Source organism: Malassezia sympodialis, genomic scaffold, assembly GCF_000349305.1.
Source record: "Malassezia sympodialis ATCC 42132 genomic scaffold, msy_sf_16, whole genome shotgun sequence".
Taxonomy (NCBI): domain Eukaryota; kingdom Fungi; phylum Basidiomycota; class Malasseziomycetes; order Malasseziales; family Malasseziaceae; genus Malassezia; species Malassezia sympodialis.
This window is the reverse complement of record NW_017387814.1, coordinates 157,132-178,392: the sequence shown is the minus strand read 5'-3', so window position 1 is coordinate 178,392 and position 21,261 is coordinate 157,132. Positions and strand designations below refer to the sequence as shown.

The following is a 21,261-nucleotide window of genomic DNA, read 5'->3' as shown; positions in this document are numbered from 1 at the left end:
CCGCATCGGCCTCAAGAATCGATACGTAGTGCCTGTGTGAGCGGCGTGCCAAGGTACTTGTCGCTCACCCCTCCCCATTACCCTCGCAGTAGTCTTGTGTGTTCACACAAGTATATATTCTTCCTAAAAATCAAGCTTGTATTTGTACCTATAACATCAAGATGGCAGATGACGAGGATGTTTGCGTTGGTGCCGTCAATGACGTGGATAACATGGGCGTTCGTATCGGCGCCATTTTTGTTATATTGGTAACGACGTCGCTATTCACGCTGTTCCCTATTGTGACGAAGCGTATCCCGCGGCTGACTATCCCGCAGTTCATTTACGATTTTGCCAAATACTTTGGTAGTGGTGTCATTATCGCCACGGCCTTTATTCATTTACTTGAGCCGGCAGCAGATGAACTAAGTCAGCCTTGCTTGGGCGATGCGTTCCAGAATTATCCTATGGCCTATGGGTTTGCTCTAATTTCCATGATGCTGCTGTTCATTGTCGAATTCTTCGCATACCGTCTGGGCACTTTGTACTTGAAGAAGCATGGCATTGACACTCACGGACACCACCACGCTGCGGGTCACGGTGATGCTAGTATGCCCCAGGAGACAATTGCTGCCGACGTCACCTACTCTGAAGACGAGGTTATTAGGGACGATATCAAGCTGCAGAACGACGTCGAGGCCAACAAGCCCGACTCTGGTTTCTCGAAGGACGCGTCCGTGGCCTCCGAGGTTGTCGGTGTTATGGTGCTTGAACTAGGTGTGGTCTTCCACTCGGTGATTATCGGTTTGACGCTGGCGACGAGCGAGTACCACGGCGAGGATGACGAGTTTGTGGTGTTGTACCCAGTCATTGTATTCCACCAGCTGTTTGAAGGCTTGGGTCTTGGCTCGCGTTTGGCGTTCCTTCCCGCGCAAATGGGCACTCTCTGGCCCTGCTTGTTGGCTATGGGCTACTCAATTTGCACGCCAATTGGTATGGCTATCGGCCTGGGTGTGCGCCACACGTACACGACCGATACGCCCACTGGCTACTATGTCACGGGCGTCTTTGATGCTGTCTCGGCGGGTATTCTTATCTATACGGGTCTTGTGGAGCTCCTTGCCCACGACTTTGTTTTCAACCAAAAGATGCACAAGGCACCAATGTGGAAAGTGGCCATCAGCATTTTCGAGGTGTGCTTGGGTGCCGGTATCATGGCACTCCTCGGCCGCTGGGCATGATGAATAGGTCTTTGTAATAGGGAATGGGGCCACGTGCCATAGATGACTCCAGTTGGGATTAGGCTTCCAGACCTCCAGAATGTGTGCGAGACTGGCGCGTTGGAGCGCCGCAGAGTTGGCTCTGATGCCGAGCCTGCAGAAGCGGATGCATTCGACCATGAACAAGGCGGATCGCTTTGTCGTGCCTGTAGACCGCAGCACGCTCCCTCGCGGCTATCTAGTGGCAACGACCTATGCAGGTATTAAGAAGGCCATCAGCCCGGCGCCCGCCACGGATGCAGCGCCGCAGCACGCACCAAAGCCTGACCTGACGCTTCTCGTATCCAGCACGCCAGCCTCTGTGGCAGGCACGTTTACTTCAAACAAGTTTCAAGCCGCGCCTGTGGTGCATGCCACCAGGGCCCTGCAAGCGCAAGGACCCCATGCCCGGGCACGGGCCGTGCTTGTGAATAGTGGGTGTGCGAATGCTGTGACGGGACAAGGTGGCTACGAAGATACAGAGACACTGGTCAAAGAGTTGCAAAAGCTCCTTCCCGCTGGTAAGCACAATGGCCCAGACACCGCCAGTGATGTACTGATGATGTCGACGGGCGTTATCGGGGTGCGCCTGCCGCTGCCCCAGATGCTCCGGGGGATACAGCACTTGATGAGGGGCCATGTGCTGCAGAGCAACCCAGAGGCTTGGCTCGAGATGGCGCGGGCCTTCATGACGACCGATACGTTCCCCAAGCTGCGCACGCGCCAGTTCAAGTTGGGCAACCGGCTGTGCAGTATGGCGGCTATTGACAAGGGTGCTGGTATGATTCACCCTTACATGACAAGCCCAGGAGGCCTGCATGCCACGCTGCTGGGGATGTTTGTCACGGATGCTCCAGTGGCAACGCCGACGCTGCAGCGCTGCTTGGAGGAGGCGGTGCGGGAGTCGTTCAATTGTATCAGTGTCGATGGAGACATGAGTACAAATGACACGATCTTGGCGCTGGCAAATGGTCAGGCCCCTGTGATAGGCACCGGATCGCCGGTCGAAGGGGAAATCAGTGAAAGAACGCACCCCGAGCTGGTAAACATTTTTGCGGAGGAACTCAAGGCAATGTCGATCGAAATGGCGCACTTGATCGTACGCGACGGTGAAGGTGCAGAGAAGTTTGTACAAGTGCATGTGAAGAATGCAGGGACCTACGAACAGGCGCACGCCATTGCCTCGTCCATCAGTACCTCCGCGCTTGTCAAATGTGCTATGCACGGCGAAGATGCTAACTGGGGCCGGATTCTATGTGCAGCAGGCTATGCGGCAGTACCTTCATCGTCACCTGCATGGTCGCTGGACCCGACCAAGGTAAATGTCTCTTTTGTTCCGCCTCCGAATGCCAGCGGTCTGTCGCCGATCCACACGTTAAAGAATGGTGTACCGCAGCACGTCGATGAGGTCAAGGCGGCTGAACTGCTAGCCCAAGAAGATATCTATATCGACATGGATTTGCAAGGCGGTTCGTGGAAGGAGGGTGCTTGTGCCGAGGCCGTATTCTGGACCTGCGATTTTAGCAAAGAGTACATTGCAGTATGTTGTCTATGTTTACCCACAGATCAACGGAGATTACCGGACCTAGGAGAATCTAGCCATGATGTGCTGGATATCGTATTGCTCACCTCCGATGAGCACCAACAAAAAGTAAACCAGAGCCAGGATGACCATGATAAAGGTCCATGGGGAAATGTAGAACATGTCCATGATGTTGAAGGATGCGGATGGCTCGCCCTTCAGCCAAGTTTCCACAGTGGCTTCGAGCTGAGAGGAGCGAAGTCGCGAAAGACGCACACGTTTGTCGAGCAAGGTGCGCGAAGGAATATGGTAAACGACCAAATGCGGCGTCATGACAATGTCGAAAAGGTCGGCCATGTAGACGCGGCTGAATGGGAGAACGTACGAGTTTCCTTGTGTGTCGCTCTCGACAGTTGCCTTGTCCGTATCATCGTCGCCGGCCAGTAGAAAGGGCTCGGGTCTGTCTTGGTCCATGTCGTCGTCGTCGTCCGTGTCCTCAGAGAGTGTGGCGGGGTCCACGGACGATCCATCGTTCCACTCCATAGAAAGCCATGGCTAGATGTCAGATTGTACAGTAACGGACCTTATTGCGTGTAGCAGCTTCATACAGTTTGATGTCTGAGTCGACACTCACATATATCGTCTGAGGTTAGAGAGGCCATCGCACCTTGAGCTCATGGGGATACGTCCGGCATAGCCGAGACACCAGCTGCGTTCTTAGTCTGCATGCACATACCTTCTGACATCCCTTCGCTTCAGATGCATTCCATTGACTGCCAAAGTAGAACACAACTAGTTGGGTTTCTCGGAACGTCGACTTCAAATCCACAGGTAGGCCATGGCCGTCTATAAGGCGCAGCCGCCTAAGCAGTGGATCAGGATGCTGGTATCTCGAAGGTGGTGGTCGCTCATTCTGGCTCGTACGCTGCTTCATGATGTATCGATTCACTCGCGGGCTCGAGCACAGCACGCCCGTGCAGCTTGGAGCGTTGCAGTGCACGCCACCGTCACGGACTTTTAGTCATGATTGGCCTATTAGGCTTCAGACGCATGCCTGGACACGCCGCGGTGTCAACCGGCGTCGGCACCACACCGCATGTTTTGCTGTAGGAACGATGTCGGCTAAGGATTACTACAACGGTGGCGGAGGTGGTAACTATGCGCCTCCGCCGGGCCCCCCTCCTGGTGCGCAGGGAGGGTACCCCCCTCAGGGCGGGTACGCCCCACAGGGTGGCTACCCGCCCCAAGGTGGCTACTATGTACGTGACCTTTGCGAATGAGCTAATGTCTAGCCTCCTCCGCCTCAACAAGCCTACGGTGGTCAGCCAGGCGGTTACTACCCCGGTCCCCAGCAGCAACAGCCTGTACGAGCTAATACGGTGAGCTGACATAGCAGGTATACATCCAACGCCCTCAAGGCGGTGGTGGTGGCGATGCCGCAACCGGATGCTGTGCGTGTCTTATGGCGATGCTGGCTTGCTGCTGCTTGGAAGAGCTTTGCCTTGGTACGCAGTCATTATTGTCTACTAACCACTAGATATGATGTTCTAATAGCGAGCGTGGCCATAGTGATAAGGCAAACATTTAAGTCAGGAAACGTGAAGGTGGCTAGTTTATGCCATCACGCACCCATTCCCGGCATAACCAAGCATTCGAATCCATAGATAATCATGTAAACGCATTCCTATACTAACTGAAGACTAACTCTATAAGATCCCCCTAGAAAGCCTGCAGCCAGTGCATAGCCATCACGGACCTCTGAGAACCTACGCAAGCAAAAAATTGAAACACTCGCGCAGAAGACAGAGAAAAATTTAGTTACCACTGTGGGTAGAGTTCTGAGCCTTGCCCTCCTTCTTAAGCTGAGCAAACTTAGACGAAGCCTTCTTCGACTCCTTCGACTTGTCACCACCCTCACCAGGAGTGACCGTCGTGCGCTGCATACCATTCAGCTTCGTCAGACCGTCCTTGTTGGGGTTCTTGCCGTCCTTGAGCTTCTGGCGCAGAATCTTGTCCTTGGGACCAATTTCCTTACCAAGAAGGTCCTCGATGGCCAGAAGAGCCTCACGGAAGCGCTCGCCAAGAATGTTCGCATCCCACGAAGGGTTGTTCGGCTCGGCATCAAACTGGCAGCCACCGTTGTAGTAAGGCTTGCCATCGAAGCGGTCACGCATAAAGAACAGAAGGTAGGGAACGTTCGACAGGTACGTCATCACATGGTTCAGCTCAGCCGAAGTGTACGACAGGAAACGAATGTTCGCACCGTAGCGGCACCAGTTGACGGCAGTGGTGTTCGCTTGGTACCAGACAATCTCCTCGTCGTGAGTAGCCTGGAACATGAACACAGGAGCAATAGGAGTGTACTTGGGGTACTGGCCCATAGTGTTCTCCGTCATAACCTTCACAGCCTGGGGAATGTCGGTAATGTTGCGACCGCCCTTAACGTACTTGGGGCTCTGGAACTGCGTGCCGAAGAAGCGAATCACAGCCTCGTACACACAGACGTGACGGATCACATTAATAGCGTCCTTGCCCTCGTCGGTGAACACATCGTTCATGAACAGGTCATACAGCTGGTCCTTGTAGGCATCCATGAGACCAACGGCACCACCCAGAACCAGTGCAGAAGTGGGCGTACCATCCAAGTATTGGAAGGTCATACGAGGGTCCGAGGCAACACCACCAAGCGTCCAGCCCGCAACGTTCAGCTCGCCGGCATAAACCTTGTGAAGACCAGCGGCCCAGCCGTTCGGAATCGAACCACCCGAGTAACCGTGACCAATGAACTTAGCATTCTTGGGAACATTCAGAGGACCGTAGCGCGTAACGGCACGCATCGAGTCAAGGACGGCGTGACCACCGGCGCGACCAGCAGAGAAGAGCGAGCCAGGACCCTCGTGGTCAGGAGCATTGACAATCCAGCCTTCTTCAAGGAAGACAGTGTAAATCATCTGCTCCCAACGGGGCTCGAAGTTAGCAATCTCGAGCACACCGGAGTGACGGAAAGCGTAACTGGGGGCGCAGCGGATGTAGTTGGAGTTCTGAGGAGACGACATGGTAAGAACACGACTGTGGTCGGCGTTTTGCGGCACCAGGACAGTAGTCACCGTGTAAGAGGGCGTGCTCCGGTTGATAGTGTTCGTGCGGTAGAGCAGTTGCCAGGCATCGATGTTGAACTTCAGAATACCAACCGAGGCAGCCTGAATCTTACGCGAGCGCAAGATGTCACCAGGAGCCTTGTTCTGCCAACCATCGGGAGGGTAGTAGAAGGGGTCCTGGTCGGGGTACGGGACCAGGCCAAGAGCGCTAACAAGCGGCACCATAGCGAGCACCGCAAGAGCCAGCCAGCGAAGAAGGCTAGCCGTGTACATAATGTAGCCAATCGACAAAAGAGTGTGAAAGGTAAGAAAGACGACCCTAAACTACGTGGATCGTAGTCGTTTGGGATGAAGAAACGAACTTCGATGGGATCCGTCCTTTTAAATAAACACCAGTAGCACGCGCTTTTGCCTCGGCGCATCGGAGCATCATCTACGCGAGAATGCCCTGCGTCTTCCCTAGCTGATTGCTGCGAGGAGACATCTACTCAGCAATATGTGAGCGAATCAAACCGGGTTTTTTGTGTTCAATTACGCATCTATGCGAGCCTTATGCACGAGGCTTGCGTCGAAGTTCCGCGGACAGAAAAGTGGGGCAGCATCACGCGCATCACAGAGAGTTTGGACAAATTATTTTTTGAGGTCGGCCGATTTACGCGTGCCGGGCGCGCAAATGGCGGGATGCTTAGGAATGTGGAGATGCGGACGCGACAGCCGCCGTCGGTCATACCCCGTAAAACCTAGCCCCAACGTGGGCGCGACACGGCACATACGTGCCCCAGTCGTGCCACAAGGACGAATAAAACTTGATTCTGGCTCTGAGTTGGTGCCAGTCAGAGACCAATGAGCAGTTCGCAACATAAACTTTATCCATGGGACGCAGAAAGCTTAAAACAGGCTCAAGACCGTACGCAGCTTTCAAGCGGGAGATAGAGGTTGGGATACGAGACGCGAACCATCTGTAGAGAATAATCATTGCCTATAAATGTATATTTGAGGGAATGCGCAATTACACAGTGCTTGAACCGTGAATTAGCTCAAGGAAAGACGGCATGTCATTCTGGATGCACTCTTCGCCCCTGAGTTCAAAAGACTTGGACTCAGGCAATCCCAAACTTCCTTCGCCCCCGATCCAAGGATAAGAAGAATCCAATAGACCTCCTCCTGGGATCGAAGGAGTAAGAGAGACGACTGGCTGGACGGAAGGTTGTGTCTGCGTCTGAGACAACAAATTTCCCCATGCCAGAGAGTCGAAACTAGCATCCTGCGTTCGAGGAGAGATAGGTGGCATGAAAGCAGGCAGCATCCCAGGACCTGGTGGAACTGTCTGCACTGGTAAAGCACTGGGGCCAAGATAGAAAGGTTCGTCAAAGTGGGGAGGTGGAAAGGTCAATAATTCATCAGTAGGAATCAACACATCGTTTGGTTGACACTCCAAATCGTGTCCGTGAGTCGTAGTGGGGCCTGGGCACGTCGTGGTCTGGGATGATTCAGGCAATTGGCTTCGGTGGGACTTCGGAGATAGGGGGCAGACTAGGGGGGATCCTAGCAGCCAAGGCAGGTTTTCACCTGTGGCAGCAGGCCATGTCGGCGTCGGGGACCCGCAAAATGTATCAAGTCCGTTTGAAAGTGGTGGCGCAGAAGATGACCGTCGGATAGGTAATGCCTGGCGCGGTTTGGCGTCTGGAATTATGGAGTTCGTTACGTGAGTGGGGGATGGTGAAGACACGCAGGATTGAGAAGGTTCTGAGGTGGACAAAGTCATGAAAGGAGATCCATTAGGGGATGAAATCTTCGTGTCTCGATGCTCAGGTATTGCGCATGGCGAACAGGATGGGTGATCGGCAAAATGTTTCTGGGTTGGCTGCCTCCCAGGACGTGACCGCTTGACTCCTTCTCTTCCACAAGACTTTAAAATGGCGTCGGCAATACGTTCACATTGTCGCTCAGTGCTGGAGAGGCGTCGAGCAGTACGACGGAGAACATTGTTGCGCCTGGATGAAGGCCTGTATTTGTAGTCAGGATGCAGTTCACGATGACGCTGCTTCTCGATCTCGGCCTGTCTTTCCCAAAGTTTGCGTTCATTGTCATCCAGACTGTGCCACATGTGCGAGATGATCCGGCTGATATTGCGATGATCCCGTTCGATTTCCTTTGGTATCAAGTTGGTAGTGACCGCGTGCGAGCGGAACAGGATAAATGCATTGCAGGGTCGCTTGACGTGGCCCGGTGACGTTTTCCGTGAGCGGGTCGAGGGTGAGCGGCCTGATGGGGAGTCAGGAGATGGCGAATGAGTCAAGACCGGGACATCTTGGGGAGAAAAAACAGGTGTGGACATTCCGACGGTCGGCCTCCCCTGCTCTGGCCGCCCAGCGCAAAAGGGTAAGTATGTCTCGGAATTCTCAGACACATAGTGATTTTGAATAGATGTCAATGGGAAAGAAGCTGGCGAAGGGGTGCTACGCTCCGTCTCTTGGTTGGGTTCCGTAGGCCAGCGTAAACTTGGATCATCGATACATGCTAATGAAGGAGCAAAAATGATGTTCTCGGGTACGTTGGAGGTGCCATTTCCTTCCGTCTCACGCGACATGGGAGATGTGGGAGGATTGCACACGATAGCAGGTGCTTCCAAGTTCGCATTAGAAGGTTCCCAGCATGCTTCGTTTTCCCCCGCGTACTCTGGAATCAAGGCCATGACCGCGGTGTCGGGATGGTTTAAGGAACAAGAGACATCGACGCAGATGCGGAAATGGTACTGCGTTTAAAAAACATGAGTACGGTGACCTAACTGTGACAGATTTGGTTGCGTCGCAGACAGTAGAGTGATGTATGATGCAGGTTTCATACAAAGGAGGTTGTCTAAGGAGTGCTGCAGGTACACGGGGTGGGAAGCATGGATTCTAGCGAATCAGAATGGAGCTAGGAATAATCTGTCAAACTTTGCATGCCGAGGCGATGCAAAATTGGAGGTGTGTGGCTCCAACCCGGAGTGTCACAGTTAGCTCGGCAAGCGCTGTGCAAATTCAGGTTCAACGCATATGCGGAAAAGAGTCAAACTAATTCACGTGGATCGTCGTCCGCGAACGCAGTGCACGTCGTGCGCATCACAAGACGTCCTTGTTCCTGATATTTTACCAATAGCAACGCGCTAATAATTCTCGCCGCATGGAACGCTTCATATGATTCCCTGGACGACTCTCTGTAACGTGAAAGTTGGCATTGCGGGTATAGTTCACAATTGCGTAGGCAACTGCAATCACATGTGGAAGGGCATGGGCAGTCTTGCTCTGGAAAAGCCCGGAAATTATTAATGATCTTTGTTGGCATCGTCATTTGCATCGGGTAGAGGACGGGGCACGTTGGCACTGATAGTCCGTTCCTGGGCATATGCCAATAACTGGTCTCCGTATTGCTGGATTTCAGACAGTGGAATGGTTAGTCGAAAGTCAGTCAGAAGAAGGAAATGGAGCTCCAGTTGATTAAGTTCGTGCACGGCGAGACCCCCGACCTTGGCGTATCTTGCGTTGGTGTAAAAGACATCGCTGAGGAATTTGCTGGCAACAGTGATCCCTGCGATAACTAATCGATGGACATTGTAACTGTCAATCGCAAAGCCACTGATGCCCGGGAAACCGTGTCCCTGTGGTGCCGGTTCGTTTGTTTCTGAAGGTGTTCCTCGAGAGACGGCATAGTTGCTTGACCACGGCGTAGATATAGGCGACAGGGCTCCTTGGTTCATGGAAGCACCGTTAGGTGCATCGTAGGAACCCAGTGGAGGTTCGCCAGGGAAATGACCTAGTGCTCCTACGCGGCTCAGCCGATCAAAGTACACCAAGAGACTGAGAAAGACGTCATTGGTCGTAGGGCAGTATTTCAAGATGCGGAGCAAGTATGCCTCGATACTGATGCTTGGGATGTGCCTTGCGTGAAAGCACAACGTGCTGCTCGGTGTATTAAGTGTAGCGAGGGCCGCTGTGGTGGTCGTGGGTCGGTTCGGGTCGTTCAAGGGAAGGTACATAAAGGAAGGTATGGAACTTTGTTCCTGTTGGTGTTGTGCGCGCTCTTGGACCGCCTCATGGCTTAGGGGTCTCAGCTGGTCATTGGAGGTAGCAATATGCTGGAGCAACGCCGCTAGTATCCGCAGGAGCTCCACAGATGGAAAATTAGCAATGTCAAGGTGGGGAGATTTGGCACGGGGGGAGCTTGAACGTGCTCGCTCGTCGTCGGGGACGTCTGCCTTGAGGCGAGTGTCGTGGGAGGCAGAATTAGCAGGGGATGTGCTAGACATATCAGACGATGTGTCTGGTCTGCTAGGGCGGTGGTCCGCCTCCTGTGCAGTGGAGCTAGGTGAAAATGGTCGTGCGCTTTCCATGTGTTAGTGGGGGTCGCACTCCGGGATGGCGGCAATCGTATAGTTTCCACGCTCAGCGCGACACAATCACAGTGTAAACCAGGAATATACCGCGGTCCCAGGGAGGTATGAAGCTGATAAGCAGCTCTTGTAGGGATTTTATGTGCCAGTGGGCTGTGCCAAGCGACGCTGCGATGCAAATGGCCTTGCCGATCGACGCCGCGGGCTGTTAAGCAAAGAAGTCTCACACGTCGTTGCTCGGCTCTCGTCTCCAGCACCACAGGCGCACGTGCACGGTTCCGCGTGCGGGTGCAAGAGTGGAGGGCCCTGCGTTGGCAAATCAAGCGAATGGACATAATAGGGCGCATTTGCACCAGCCCGGAGAATGCGGGTCAGCGCCTCGGCGCTTGACAAGGAGTGCAGCTTACCACCAGTGCAGGTGATAGATTCGATGGCTACGGGGAATCCTACCATAGTGCTTACTGCTCGTTGACGATGAGAGCAGCCATACCCATACCGGTACCGATGCACATGGAGGTGACAACGAACTTGGCACCCGAGCGCTTGGCCTCGCTCAGCGCCGTGGCAATTTGGCGCGAGCCGGTAGCACCCAGGGGGTGGCCCAGAGCAATAGCGCCACCCACAGGGTTGACCTTCGCAAGGTCAAGACCAAGGTGTTCCACCGAGAAGAGAGCCTGCGATGCAAAGGCCTCGTTGATCTCGTAAATGTCAACGTCGTCCTTCGAGATCTTCGCCTTCTCAAGGAGCCTGGGAATCGCGTAGGCGGGACCCACACCCATAATGTTGGGGGGCACACCCACGGTGACACCGCCGCAGAACTTGGCAACGACAGGCAGACCGAGCTTCTTGGCGACGCTGCGGCGAGCGAGGAGCACAGCAGCCGCGCCGTCACTCACTTGCGAGGCGTTACCGGCGTGCGTGCAGCCGTCGGCAGAGAAAGCCGGCTTAAGCTTGCCCAGCGACTCGGCCGTAACGCCCTTGCGGATACCATCGTCCTCGGACACGGTGCGCTCGTTGCCGTCATCGTCGACGTACTTGATCGGAATGATCTCATCCTTGAACTTGCCCGCGGCCTGGGCCTCCGCGGCGCGCTTGAACGACTCGGCCGCAAAAGCGTCTTGCTTCTGGCGGGTGACGTTGTACTTCTTGGCCACGTTCTCCGACGTAATACCCATAGGGAGCATGCAGTCGGCCGCCTCCGAGTTGTTCATGATCTCATCTGACATCTTCAGAGGCATCACACCGGCACCGTAGTTCAGAGTCATCGACTCCACACCCGCGCCGATACCGACGTCAATCTGGCCAGTGATAATCTCGTTGGCAATCTGGTTCACCGAGGCCAGACCCGAAGAGCACTGTCGGTTGACGGTGTTGACCGAGGCCGTGTTGGGGATGCCGGCCCAGAGCGCCGCCTGGCGCGCACCCGTGGCACCACCACCAGGGGGAAGGACATTGCCCACTGCCACGTCCTCGATCTTGGACACATCCACGCCCGTCTTGGCGAGCAGGCCCTTGAGTACAAGACCCAGGACCTCCTCAGGCGCCGCCTGCGCCAGACCGCCCTTCTTGGCACGCGTCACAGGCGAGCGGTAAGCACCGCAGATAACGACGTCGTTGTCATGCTTCTCAAGGAGCTGGGCCTTGCCGGACTGGGTAGCGAAGCTCATGATGGATAGAAGGTCTGTCGTCATGCCGGTGCCCCGCACTAGTTGCCGGTCCGACTCGGCCGAATACACATGCATACAGGAGGCACCGAGACAGGCCCAGCGCCACAGAGACGCAGCTACGCAGCAAGGCGACACACACGAGCACCACAGATAAGGAGAGCATCAACGCCAGTTTAGATCGCTATGACATTGCATGATATAATAGTACAGACAATAGGAATATAAAATTCGGCCACATTTATGCACCGAAACCGTAAAGGGTACGGCCCTGGCGCTTAAGCGCGTAGATGACGTCGAGCGAGGTGACGGTCTTGCGCTTGGCGTGCTCAGTGTAGGTGACCGAGTCACGGATGACGCTCTCCAGGAAGAGCTTGAGGACACCACGGGTCTCGTCGTAGATCAGACCCGAGATACGCTTAACACCACCACGGCGAGCGAGACGGCGGATAGCGGGCTTGGTAATACCCTGGATGTTGTCGCGCAAGATCTTGCGGTGGCGCTTAGCACCGCCCTTGCCGAGACCCTTGCCACCCTTTCCACGACCAGACATTGTTCTAGAGTAAAGTGAAGTTGGAAGAGCAGATGCGGTACTAGGCCAGGTATTTGTATTGAGGCCTCGATCCACGCACGACTAAACGAGGGTGCCTTCTTGGTGATGGCACGCACGGCGCCCGCGTGATCTGGCGCGCAGGATCACGCGTCCACCGTGGTCACGGGGATCGGGCCTGATGAACATATCTCCCGGCCGAGATCGGGACTGATGGTCACATGCGATTTGCCCCATGGGCGTGATCCACAGCGCCGCGCGCGCCTCGCGCGGTGCGCGCCGAAGGATCACGCATCACGCTCGTGTGATCCTGTGGGCTTGCATGATCTGGTAAGGCGCGCGCCCCAGCTCGCCGTGCGTCCACGGTGTATTATAAAACTACGAATCGTGCGCGGCTGCTCCTTAGCTACTCCTCTATCTATCAGACATGGCGCGTACCAAGCAGACTGCCCGCAAGTCGACCGGTGGTAAGGCCCCCCGCAAGCAGCTCGCTACCAAGGCTGCCCGCAAGTCGGCCCCCTCGGCCGGCGGTGTGAAGAAGCCCCACCGCTACCGCCCTGGTACCGTGGCTCTTCGTGAGATCCGTCGCTACCAGAAGAGCACTGAGCTGCTGATCCGCAAGCTCCCCTTCCAGCGTCTCGTCCGTGAAATTGCTCAGGACTTCAAGACTGACCTGCGTTTCCAGTCGTCGGCCGTCCTGGCTCTCCAGGAGTCGGCTGAGGCCTACCTGGTCTCGCTGTTCGAGGACACCAACCTGGCTGCCATCCACGCGAAGCGTGTGACCATCCAGCCCAAGGACATTGCCCTTGCCCGCCGTCTCCGTGGCGAGCGCAGCTAATTGTTCTTGGCGTTCTCTCTCTCCTGGGCTGGTATGCCTGCGTTGTGGCTATCGCCCTTCCATAGCATGTGTACTTTTATCTGAATGGCGAAATGTCTGCGTCTGTGTGGCACGTGGTCGAACGGTGTGTCGTCGGCGGCCCCCTTCTTGTGTCGTCTCTAGCGGTCATGGCGGGTCGCTATCGCGTGAGCTACCCCGTGTCCAATCCCGGGACAGAGACACAGGAATGGTATACGCTTCGTGAGGGTGACGAGTCAGCCTTCTTCCTCTCCCACTGGTTCCCTACGTCGGCGGTCGGCGAGCCGGTCCAGCCCAAAGCGGCCATCGTCTTTGTGCATGGCTTTGCGGACTACTGCCAGCGCTATGCGGGTGTGTTTCAGGGCTTTACGGAGCGTGGCTACCAGGTATCGGGCTTTGACCAGTTCGGGTTCGGTAGCACATGGTATGAGTCGCCCGAGCGCGTGTCGACCCACGGCTGGACGACGTGGCCGGAGCAGATGGCGGATATTGCCTCTATGGTGAAGCTGATGCGTGCGCGTCTCGACAAGAAGTGGGGCGAAGGCGTCGTTCCCATCTATTTGCTGGGCCACAGCATGGGCGGTGGCCTAGTGGCGGGCTTCTTTACGCGCGATGCCAGCTCGCCGCCTGGTGAGGACGTCAAGAGCCTCGTGTCCGGTGCGATGCTCTCCTCTCCGTGGCTGGATATTCACTACCCGATCCCCCGGTCTATCGCAGTGCCGGTGCTGCGCGCAGCACTGTACATGTTCCCCCGCCTGCACCTACCGCTCGGGCCGCTTTCCGACGACCTGAGCCGCGACAAGCAGCTGTGTGAAGCCAACCGCCAGGACCCGCTTAGCAGCACGCATGTGCATGTGCGCTGTCTGCTGGGCCCGCTGGCCGGGGGGCCCAGGATCGTGGAGGAGGAGTATACGCGGTGGCCCAAGCGCCTGCCTCTATTGATCTGCCATGGCACGGGCGACAAGGTGACGCAGTGGGCGATGAGCGAGCGCCTGTACCAGAACCTGAAAAAGTCCGACCGGTCGGTGCGCCTCGTGTCGTTTGAGGGCTTCTACCACGAGGGCTTCTTTGAGCCGGGCGAAGACAAGCTCAAGTTCGCTCGTGCCTTTTGGGAGTGCGTACTGGTGACTCACATGCAGCTGGCTGGACGAGCAGGTAGATGTACACGCCCACGGTCGGCCGCTGCCGCCGTCCGACGACCGGTATGTTACGTAGAAATCGGCCTATTTCTCCACATTGCGTGGCTCAGCCCAGGCCACCCGCGTCATCGACGGACTAGGCGGCACGCTATGAGCGCTCGCCAGTGCTGCTGGGCCACGCTCCTGACGGATGCGCAGTACCTCCCGTGTCTGGCCGTATTCTTCCACAGTCTCCGGCGCCACCGAACGCGATACCCGCTGGTAGTCATGGTCACCGAGAGCGTGGGGCCCGAGACGCGGTCGATCCTGGCCCAGATGGGGTGCGTCCTGCGTGATGTGGCGGCGTGGGGCGTGGCCGTCGACGAGGATACGATGGCGCAGACGCGCTTCGTGAACGTATGGACCAAGCTACGGGCCTTTGAGCTGTATGAATACGACCGGGTCGTGCTTGTCGATGCGGACATGCTCGTGACGCGCAACATGGACGAGCTGATGGATCTCTCACTGGGCCCGTACGCGATTGGCGCGGGCCTCGCATGCACATGCAACCCGAACAAGATCGCGGCGTACCCGGCGACGTGGGTGCCGGAAAACTGCGGGTACAGCCTGCGCCCACACCCGCCAGCGCCAGCGCATCTCACGCGCGACACGCACCACCGGCTGAACAGCGGCCTCGTGGTGCTGGATCCTGATCGCGCGCGGGCGGAGCAAATACACGCGTATGTACGCGACGAGCCAGAGCGGGTGAGGCGGTACTGCTTCCCTGACCAGGACCTGCTAGCCGACGTGTTCTACGGCGTCTTCTGGCCGCTGCCCTGGTACTACAATGCCCTTAAAACGCTACGGCGATGCCACGCGGACCTATGGGACGATGGTGAGGTCCGCAACATCCACTTTATCTTGGAGTACGTCCCGCATATTCACACAGCAAACCATGGAACACGGGTGCGCGGCCGGTAGGCCATCCTGACAGGCACCTCCATGACGTGTGGTGGGACGCCTACCGGGCCCTGGCATCCGAGCCCCAGCAGGTAGGCCTCTCGCAGGACGAGTGGGTGCGGTGGATCGACGTCCACACAACATAGACGCTCTGGGTATAAGGATGGCTGCTGACCCGCCCCAGCCTGTTAGTCACACACATACTTACCGCGCCGGGTCGGGCAGGTGGCACGGGTGCCGGACCGCTACGAGGCCGCCGGGCCGGTCTTGGCGCGCTTGGCCGCCTCGCCGGCGCCTGGCTCGTCGGCCGTGCGCTTGCCGCGCGCATGCAGCGGATCAGCCTCGTCCTCGTAGGCGGCATGGTCTGCATCGTCGTACGGACGCTGATCGCCAGCATCGTCGTCCATATCGTACATGTCTTCTTGCAGAGCCACATCGTCGGCGCGCGCATCGTGCGCCTCGGCTGTGCCCTCATCGCCATTCCCTGCCTCGGACCCGGCGTCTTGCGCGTCGCTCACGTCGACCTCGTCGGCAGCGCCGTTCATGCGCATTGCAAGCTCATTGTATCGGGAGATGAAACGCACTTCTTCCGAGACGACGACATGCAGGCTCGCCTGGTGCCCAAAGCCCAGAGCAAGCTGGGAAATGTCGTGCAGCGTAATGTCGCGCGCATATACATTGTCCTCCATGAGGTCCAACTCGAGGTCGGGGAACGACAAGCACAGCTCGGTGCCATCCTCGAGAAACTCGCCTAGTGCATCCTTGACACGCAGGGCCGCGAAAAACGCATCGAGTGGCTCCCAGAATGTGGCCGGGGCAAGGCGCAGTTCCGGCGCTGAGACACGCACGAGCTCGTCGGACCCTTCCTCGCCTTCCACATAGACAAACGGGCCGCTGTCTTGGGCCTCGGCCGGAAATGCGGCAAAGTCCTGGCCCTGGAAGGTCAGCCGCACGGTCGGGAGCTCGTCGGATAGGGACGAGCTGTCGTCGGCGGCGTCTGCTTCAGCGGCGTCTGCATCTGCGCCGTCCGCATCCGCGTCTTCTGCGTCGGCACCGTCTGCGTCGGCATCGTCTGCATCGGCATCGTCTGCATCGGCATCGTCTGCATCGGCGTCGTCTGCGTCGGCATCGTCTGCCTCTGTGTCATCTGCCTCTGCGTCATCCGCGTCTGCGTCGTCTGCCTCAGCGCTCTCCGCATCTGCATCGTCTGCCCCTGCATCGTCTGCCTCTGCATCGTCTGCCTTTGCGTCGTCTGCCTCTGCGTCGTCTGCCTCTGCGTCGTCTGCCTCTGCGTCGTCTGCCTCTGCGTCGTCTGCCTCTGCGTCGTCTGCATCGGCATTGTCTGCGTCGGCATCGCCTGCGTCGGCATCGCCTGCGTCGGCATCGCCTGCGTCGGCATCGCCTGCGTCGGCATCGCCTGCGGCGTCTTCGGCGTCTGCACCATTCCCTTTCACCTCCTCGGGGCCTTCTTGGTCCGCCTCACTCTGACCGCCCTCCAAGGTATCCACGTCGCCGTCTTCGATTGCGTCATTGCCATTGTCGGCGTCCTCACCCTGGAGGTCGTTCTCCTCTACCTTCGCTTCGTGCGCCACGGCCGCCTCTTCTGCAGACACATGACCCTGCGTAGTCCCTACACTTGCTCCTGCATCGGGCATCTCATACACCTCGACGTCCGCCGGATCAGGGGCAGGGTCCATGCTCGCAGGATCGGACACGACGAGCGTCGCTGACGCCTCGGTCTAGTCACGTGGAATTCGGCCGGCGCTACGGGCTACACCTCGTCGTCCGAGCTCGACGAGTAGGCCGCCGGTGTCGGCGCTGCGCTCAGCGGGTCGCTATGCGTGGCAGGCGGCATGGGCGTATGCTGCGCCGCCTGAAGCCGATCGATGATTTCGCGCGACTTGCCGCCCAGCGCACGGGCCGTGCGCCGCCGGTAGAACAGCAGGTAGGCCGCCGAGCTCTTCACCGTGGCGGGATCGCTCACCGGGCGCACGCTCGAGTCGTCGTAGTTGTACCAGCGGCCGTCCAGAGGGTTCTTCGCAAATGCCGTGTAGTGCCCGCCGCCCAGCCCGCCAAAGTGGTTGTCGACCGCATACAGGTCGTACACGGGCAGGTCGGCCTCGACGGCGTCGTCGTGCGGATCGTGCGCCACGCTGACGGCGTCGTTCACACGCGTCTGCGACGCAGGCACCTCGTCCGGCAGCGCCGAGAGCATCTGGCGGCCCACGACGCGGCTCCGCAGATCGAGTCCCTCGAGCGGAAAGTCGATCATGTGGTCCAGCTTGTCGCGCGAGACACGCCCCGCGCTGAAGCGCTTGAGGTGCACGACGAGCATGTCCGGCACCTTCCACAGGTCAAACTTTTTCGTCGCCTGCCGGAACTCCTTGCATGACGGGCAGTACCACAGGTCGTCCTCGCTCAGCTGCTCCGCCTTCGTAAACTCGTTCAGGCAGTCGTCCAGGCTGAGACTCGGCGCACGCCGGCGCCCAGCGGCCAGCTGCGCGGTGCCCTGCACAAACTCAGGGTCCTGCTGCTCCGTCACCGCGCCCCACACGTGGCTCGCAGGCACCGCCGGCAGCACGGCATCGGCCACCGCGCCCTCCCACAGCGCATACAGGGCACTGCCCGGGTACAGCACAGGCCACGCATCGCCGCCCGCGAGGCGTGCGATGCGCGCCTCGAGCGCCTCGGTCGTCCCGTCGTTCGCATCGTCCCCGCGGTGCATCGCCTCGTCCGCACTGGGCGCCGCGACACGCAGCGCGAACAGGCCCGTCGGCCGCGGCGCCTCGTCGGCACCGTCCTCGGCCGCGTCGGCGCCGCCCTCTGCGGCGCGCACCGCGTCGCGCGCCGCCGCCGCGCGCGCGTGCATCGCCTCGGCCGTCGGCAGCGTGCCGAAGCGCACGTACTGGGCCTGCACGGCCTCATACACATACGCCGCATCGTGCATCTTGTCGCGCGGCACCGTAACGAGGAACGGCATGCCCATCGGCTCGCCGAGCGTGCGGCGGTACGAGCCAAAGCGGCCCGGCGCATCGGCCTTGCACGAGAAGACAGGCAGCGTGACGTGCTCCGGCACCTCGGGTGCATCGTACGCGCGCTCAATGTCTTCCACCGTGCGCTCCGCACGCCCAAAGAACGAGAAGCGCGACGCACTCGGCTTGCGCGCACGCGGCAGGGCCACCGGCGCCTGCGCCTCCCACAGATAGATCGTGTCGTCCGAGCCCAGGTCACGCACCGGCTCGTACGACGCGAGCCAGCGGTAGACGTGGTGCGACCACACCTCGCCCACGAGCAGGTGCGCGGCGTCGATGTGCACCAGGGCCCCGACTCGCTCGCGCAGCTGCGCGATCGTGGCCGTGGCGGGCAGCTGCACGTCGACCTGCACGATCGGCTGCGCGCCGCTGGGCACCACATACACGCGCCCGCGCCACTTGCGCGTGTTGGGCACGGGCAGCGTGAGGTACATGAACGGGTCGAACTTGATCGACACCTTGGCGCACTCGGGGCACACGAGTGTGCTGCGGTACTGGCCCTGGAACAGGTCGACGATCACCGAGTCGTTGCGCGCCTTGTACATGTCCCACTGCAGGCGCGCGAAGCGCACCATGTCCGCGTCGCTGCCGCCGACCCAGTCGGGCGACTCCAGGTACGGCTTCTTCTGGATCCGGTTCAGGTCCTCGTGCAGCCCATCGAGCAGGAACGCGAGCAGCTCCTGCGTGTCCTGCTGCGCGTACCCCATAAACTGCGGCGCGAAGCGCGCGAGCGCCGTCTTGAACTCGCGCGGGACGACGGCGCCGCTCCCGCTCCCCCACAGCGCCTGCACGAGGCGGCTGTATGCGGCGGCGAGCGCGCCGCCCATGCCGAGGGGGTTCTCCGCATTCAGCTCGTCCCACTGCGCGCCCTGCAAAAAGTACTCGCGCAGCTCGGGCGTGTTGCTGAGGCACTGCAGCGCGCTGTTCATAAAGCACGTGTTGCCGAGGTTCGCGAGGCCCCGCAGGCCGCGCGGCGCGTGCGCCGCGCCGGACGCCTGCGTCGTGCTCCGTGTGCGGTGCGCGGGCACGTCGCGCGCCGTGGGGTACTGCCACGCGCCGTCGACACGCACGTCGACGCCGACGAGCAGCGTGGGCGCATCCAGCTGCAGCGACGCGAGCGTCGCCGCGTCGCTGCCGTGCACGAGCTCGACGGGGGGGTCCGACGCACACAGCACGGGGACAGAGACGCGGCCGCCGCTCGCGAGCGCGGCGGCCCGCAGGTGCGGCGGGAGGCGCAGGAGGCGCAGGTCGTCGTCGCCCGCCGTGCACACGCCGAGCGCGCGGATGCGCGCCTTGAGCGCGCGCAGCGTCTCGCCCGCCGAGAGGTCCGCGGTCGGCAGCGCGGTGCACGCGGCGCGCGGCGGCGCCCCACACAGCACGAGCTCGACACGCGGTGGGTACAGCTCGATGCGGCTCTGCCCGGGCGCGACGCCGGGGACGACGTGCCGCGCGAGTGTGGGTCCGCGCACCGTGTAGCGCATCGCGAGCGCGTCGAAGGCCGGCTTCGGCAGCAGCTCGTAGTCGGTGCCTTCGAGCAGGCCGGCGCGCAGCTGCCCGCCGGGCGCACACAGCGGCGCAAGGTCCATGGGGGGCGGCGGGCGCGCGGGGTGCTCGGTCCATGCGCGGTACCATGCGGCGGGGACCACGTACCACGTATCGCCGAGGCGCGGTGGCGTCGCGCGCCACGCCTCAACCTCGCGGGCGAGCGTCTCCGCCGGCGTGCGTGCGTCGTCGAGGCGGAGCGACTCGCCCATCAGCGAGTCGACACTCTCGTCGCTGCGGGGCGCGTCGCGGGCGGGTGCCATTTCGTCAGGACCCTCGCGGCTGGGAGGGCGGAGGGTGCTCGAGCCAGCGTCGCTCGAGGCGTCCGTGTCGGAGCCGGTCGTGCGTGCCCGCTTGAAGCGGTCTAGGAGGTAGGTCGACGCGCGGGGGCGCTCGTCGTCGGTCGGATGCGAGCTCGGGTCCCTGGTGGGGGACGCGGTCATCGATCAGGGCTGCACCACACCTGGCCGCCCACCTCGTGTGCTGCGTCGCGCACAGGAATCGATGCCAGCGTCGCCGCCGCCGCTCGGCGGGTCCGCTGCATGGCCCACGCTGATTGGCCCAATTTGCACGACGCTTTTTTTTTTTTCGGGCGGCGCCTCTTGCTTCCTCCCTCCGCCGCGCGGCTCGCAGCTCGTAGCGCGGCACCGGCGCTGGCGCCGGCGTCCATAGGGGCCGCTCGTGTAGGCGCAATCGTGCACATGCTATCTGCGTCAGAGGCCCCTTTCAACACTCTGTTGCCAACCGCCTAGTGGCGTCGATGGTTGCCATCAATTTTTTACAAAGGGAAGAGCAAAGCCGCCCGCACAGACACCCACGGCGCATGGATCCGTCCCAGGCGCCGCGCGGTCATTTCGTCGGGCTACACCATAGCACGTAGCTCGCTCGTTGTGCGGCCTGTCATGTGGAGGTTGCCGCGTCTTACGTGGCCGCTCGTCGCGCTCTCCGACCCACCGCAGCATGAGCGTGCCGACCGGAGCCGAGGCGGGCGCGCCCGCGAACCTAGTGGCGATCACGTCGCCTGACATGTTTACTGGCCTGATGCAGGAGGACCTGAACCGCGTGACGGTGCTCAACTTCTGGGCGCCGTGGGCGCAGCCGTGCGAGCCGATGATCGCGGCGGTCGCGCAGATGGCGCCTAGGTACCCCCACGTGCTGTTCATGTCCATCGAGGCGGAGGAGCAGCCGGACGTCTCCGAGTCGTTCGACATCGAGGCGGTGCCGACCGTCGTCCTGCTGCGTGGCCACACCCTGCTCGCCAAGCTGACCGGCGGGCAGGTGCAGGCCGTGGAGCAGGCGCTCCGCACGC

At 59.7% G+C, this 21,261-nt stretch overlaps 11 protein-coding genes and 1 pseudogene across 12 annotated transcripts in view; 6 read left to right on the top strand and 6 right to left on the bottom strand.

Annotated features, from left to right (window-relative positions):
• Nucleotides 1-161: 161 nt before the first annotated feature.
• Nucleotides 162-1,220, top strand: MSY001_2990 (uncharacterized protein; the record flags this gene model as incomplete). Its single annotated transcript, XM_018884873.1, has 1 exon — nt 162-1,220. The coding sequence occupies one exon, from the start codon at nt 162-164 to the stop codon at nt 1,218-1,220; it is 1,059 nt and encodes a 352-aa protein (XP_018741490.1).
• Nucleotides 1,221-1,299: 79 nt separating this feature from the next.
• MSY001_2989 (uncharacterized protein) lies at nt 1,300-2,827 on the top strand (the record flags this gene model as incomplete). Its single annotated transcript, XM_018884872.1, has 2 exons — nt 1,300-2,739; nt 2,780-2,827. 2 exons carry the CDS (start codon nt 1,300-1,302, stop codon nt 2,825-2,827), a joined length of 1,488 nt encoding a protein of 495 aa, XP_018741489.1.
• Nucleotides 2,828-4,574: 1,747 nt separating this feature from the next.
• On the bottom strand, nt 4,575-6,131 carry MSY001_2988 (uncharacterized protein; the record flags this gene model as incomplete). Its single annotated transcript, XM_018884871.1, has 1 exon — nt 4,575-6,131. One exon carries the CDS (start codon nt 6,129-6,131, stop codon nt 4,575-4,577), a length of 1,557 nt encoding a protein of 518 aa, XP_018741488.1.
• A 3,034-nt stretch (nt 6,132-9,165) lies between these two features.
• Nucleotides 9,166-10,230, bottom strand: MSY001_2987 (uncharacterized protein; the record flags this gene model as incomplete). Its single annotated transcript, XM_018884870.1, has 1 exon — nt 9,166-10,230. One exon carries the CDS (start codon nt 10,228-10,230, stop codon nt 9,166-9,168), a length of 1,065 nt encoding a protein of 354 aa, XP_018741487.1.
• Nucleotides 10,231-10,688: 458 nt separating this feature from the next.
• Nucleotides 10,689-11,897, bottom strand: MSY001_2986 (uncharacterized protein; the record flags this gene model as incomplete). The annotated part of the gene is made up of 1 exon (XM_018884869.1): nt 10,689-11,897. One exon carries the CDS (start codon nt 11,895-11,897, stop codon nt 10,689-10,691), a length of 1,209 nt encoding a protein of 402 aa, XP_018741486.1.
• A 238-nt stretch (nt 11,898-12,135) lies between these two features.
• Nucleotides 12,136-12,447, bottom strand: MSY001_2985 (uncharacterized protein; the record flags this gene model as incomplete). Its single annotated transcript, XM_018884868.1, has 1 exon — nt 12,136-12,447. One exon carries the CDS (start codon nt 12,445-12,447, stop codon nt 12,136-12,138), a length of 312 nt encoding a protein of 103 aa, XP_018741485.1.
• A 424-nt stretch (nt 12,448-12,871) lies between these two features.
• On the top strand, nt 12,872-13,282 carry MSY001_2984 (uncharacterized protein; the record flags this gene model as incomplete). The annotated part of the gene is made up of 1 exon (XM_018884867.1): nt 12,872-13,282. The coding sequence occupies one exon, from the start codon at nt 12,872-12,874 to the stop codon at nt 13,280-13,282; it is 411 nt and encodes a 136-aa protein (XP_018741484.1).
• A 167-nt stretch (nt 13,283-13,449) lies between these two features.
• MSY001_2983 (uncharacterized protein) lies at nt 13,450-14,515 on the top strand (the record flags this gene model as incomplete). The annotated part of the gene is made up of 2 exons (XM_018884866.1): nt 13,450-14,414; nt 14,440-14,515. The coding sequence occupies 2 exons, from the start codon at nt 13,450-13,452 to the stop codon at nt 14,513-14,515; spliced, it is 1,041 nt and encodes a 346-aa protein (XP_018741483.1).
• Nucleotides 14,516-14,706: 191 nt separating this feature from the next.
• MSY001_2982 lies at nt 14,707-15,471 on the top strand (annotated as a pseudogene). The gene is made up of 2 exons: nt 14,707-15,348; nt 15,400-15,471. Coding segments are annotated over exons 1-2 (714 nt in total).
• Nucleotides 15,472-15,623: 152 nt separating this feature from the next.
• MSY001_2981 (uncharacterized protein) lies at nt 15,624-17,075 on the bottom strand (the record flags this gene model as incomplete). Its single annotated transcript, XM_018884865.1, has 1 exon — nt 15,624-17,075. One exon carries the CDS (start codon nt 17,073-17,075, stop codon nt 15,624-15,626), a length of 1,452 nt encoding a protein of 483 aa, XP_018741482.1.
• Nucleotides 17,076-17,149: 74 nt separating this feature from the next.
• Nucleotides 17,150-20,395, bottom strand: MSY001_2980 (uncharacterized protein; the record flags this gene model as incomplete). Its single annotated transcript, XM_018884863.1, is given in 2 exon segments — nt 17,150-20,375; nt 20,388-20,395. The coding sequence occupies 2 exon segments, from the start codon at nt 20,393-20,395 to the stop codon at nt 17,150-17,152; spliced, it is 3,234 nt and encodes a 1,077-aa protein (XP_018741481.1).
• A 517-nt stretch (nt 20,396-20,912) lies between these two features.
• Nucleotides 20,913-21,261, top strand: part of MSY001_2979 (uncharacterized protein) — a gene marked incomplete at both ends in the record, with an annotated part of 1,069 nt that continues 720 nt past the window's right edge. Inside the window, one exon of the mRNA XM_018884862.1 lies at nt 20,913-21,239. Coding sequence (XP_018741480.1) covers nt 20,913-21,239 — 327 coding nt within the window. The remainder of the gene's footprint in view (nt 21,240-21,261) is intronic.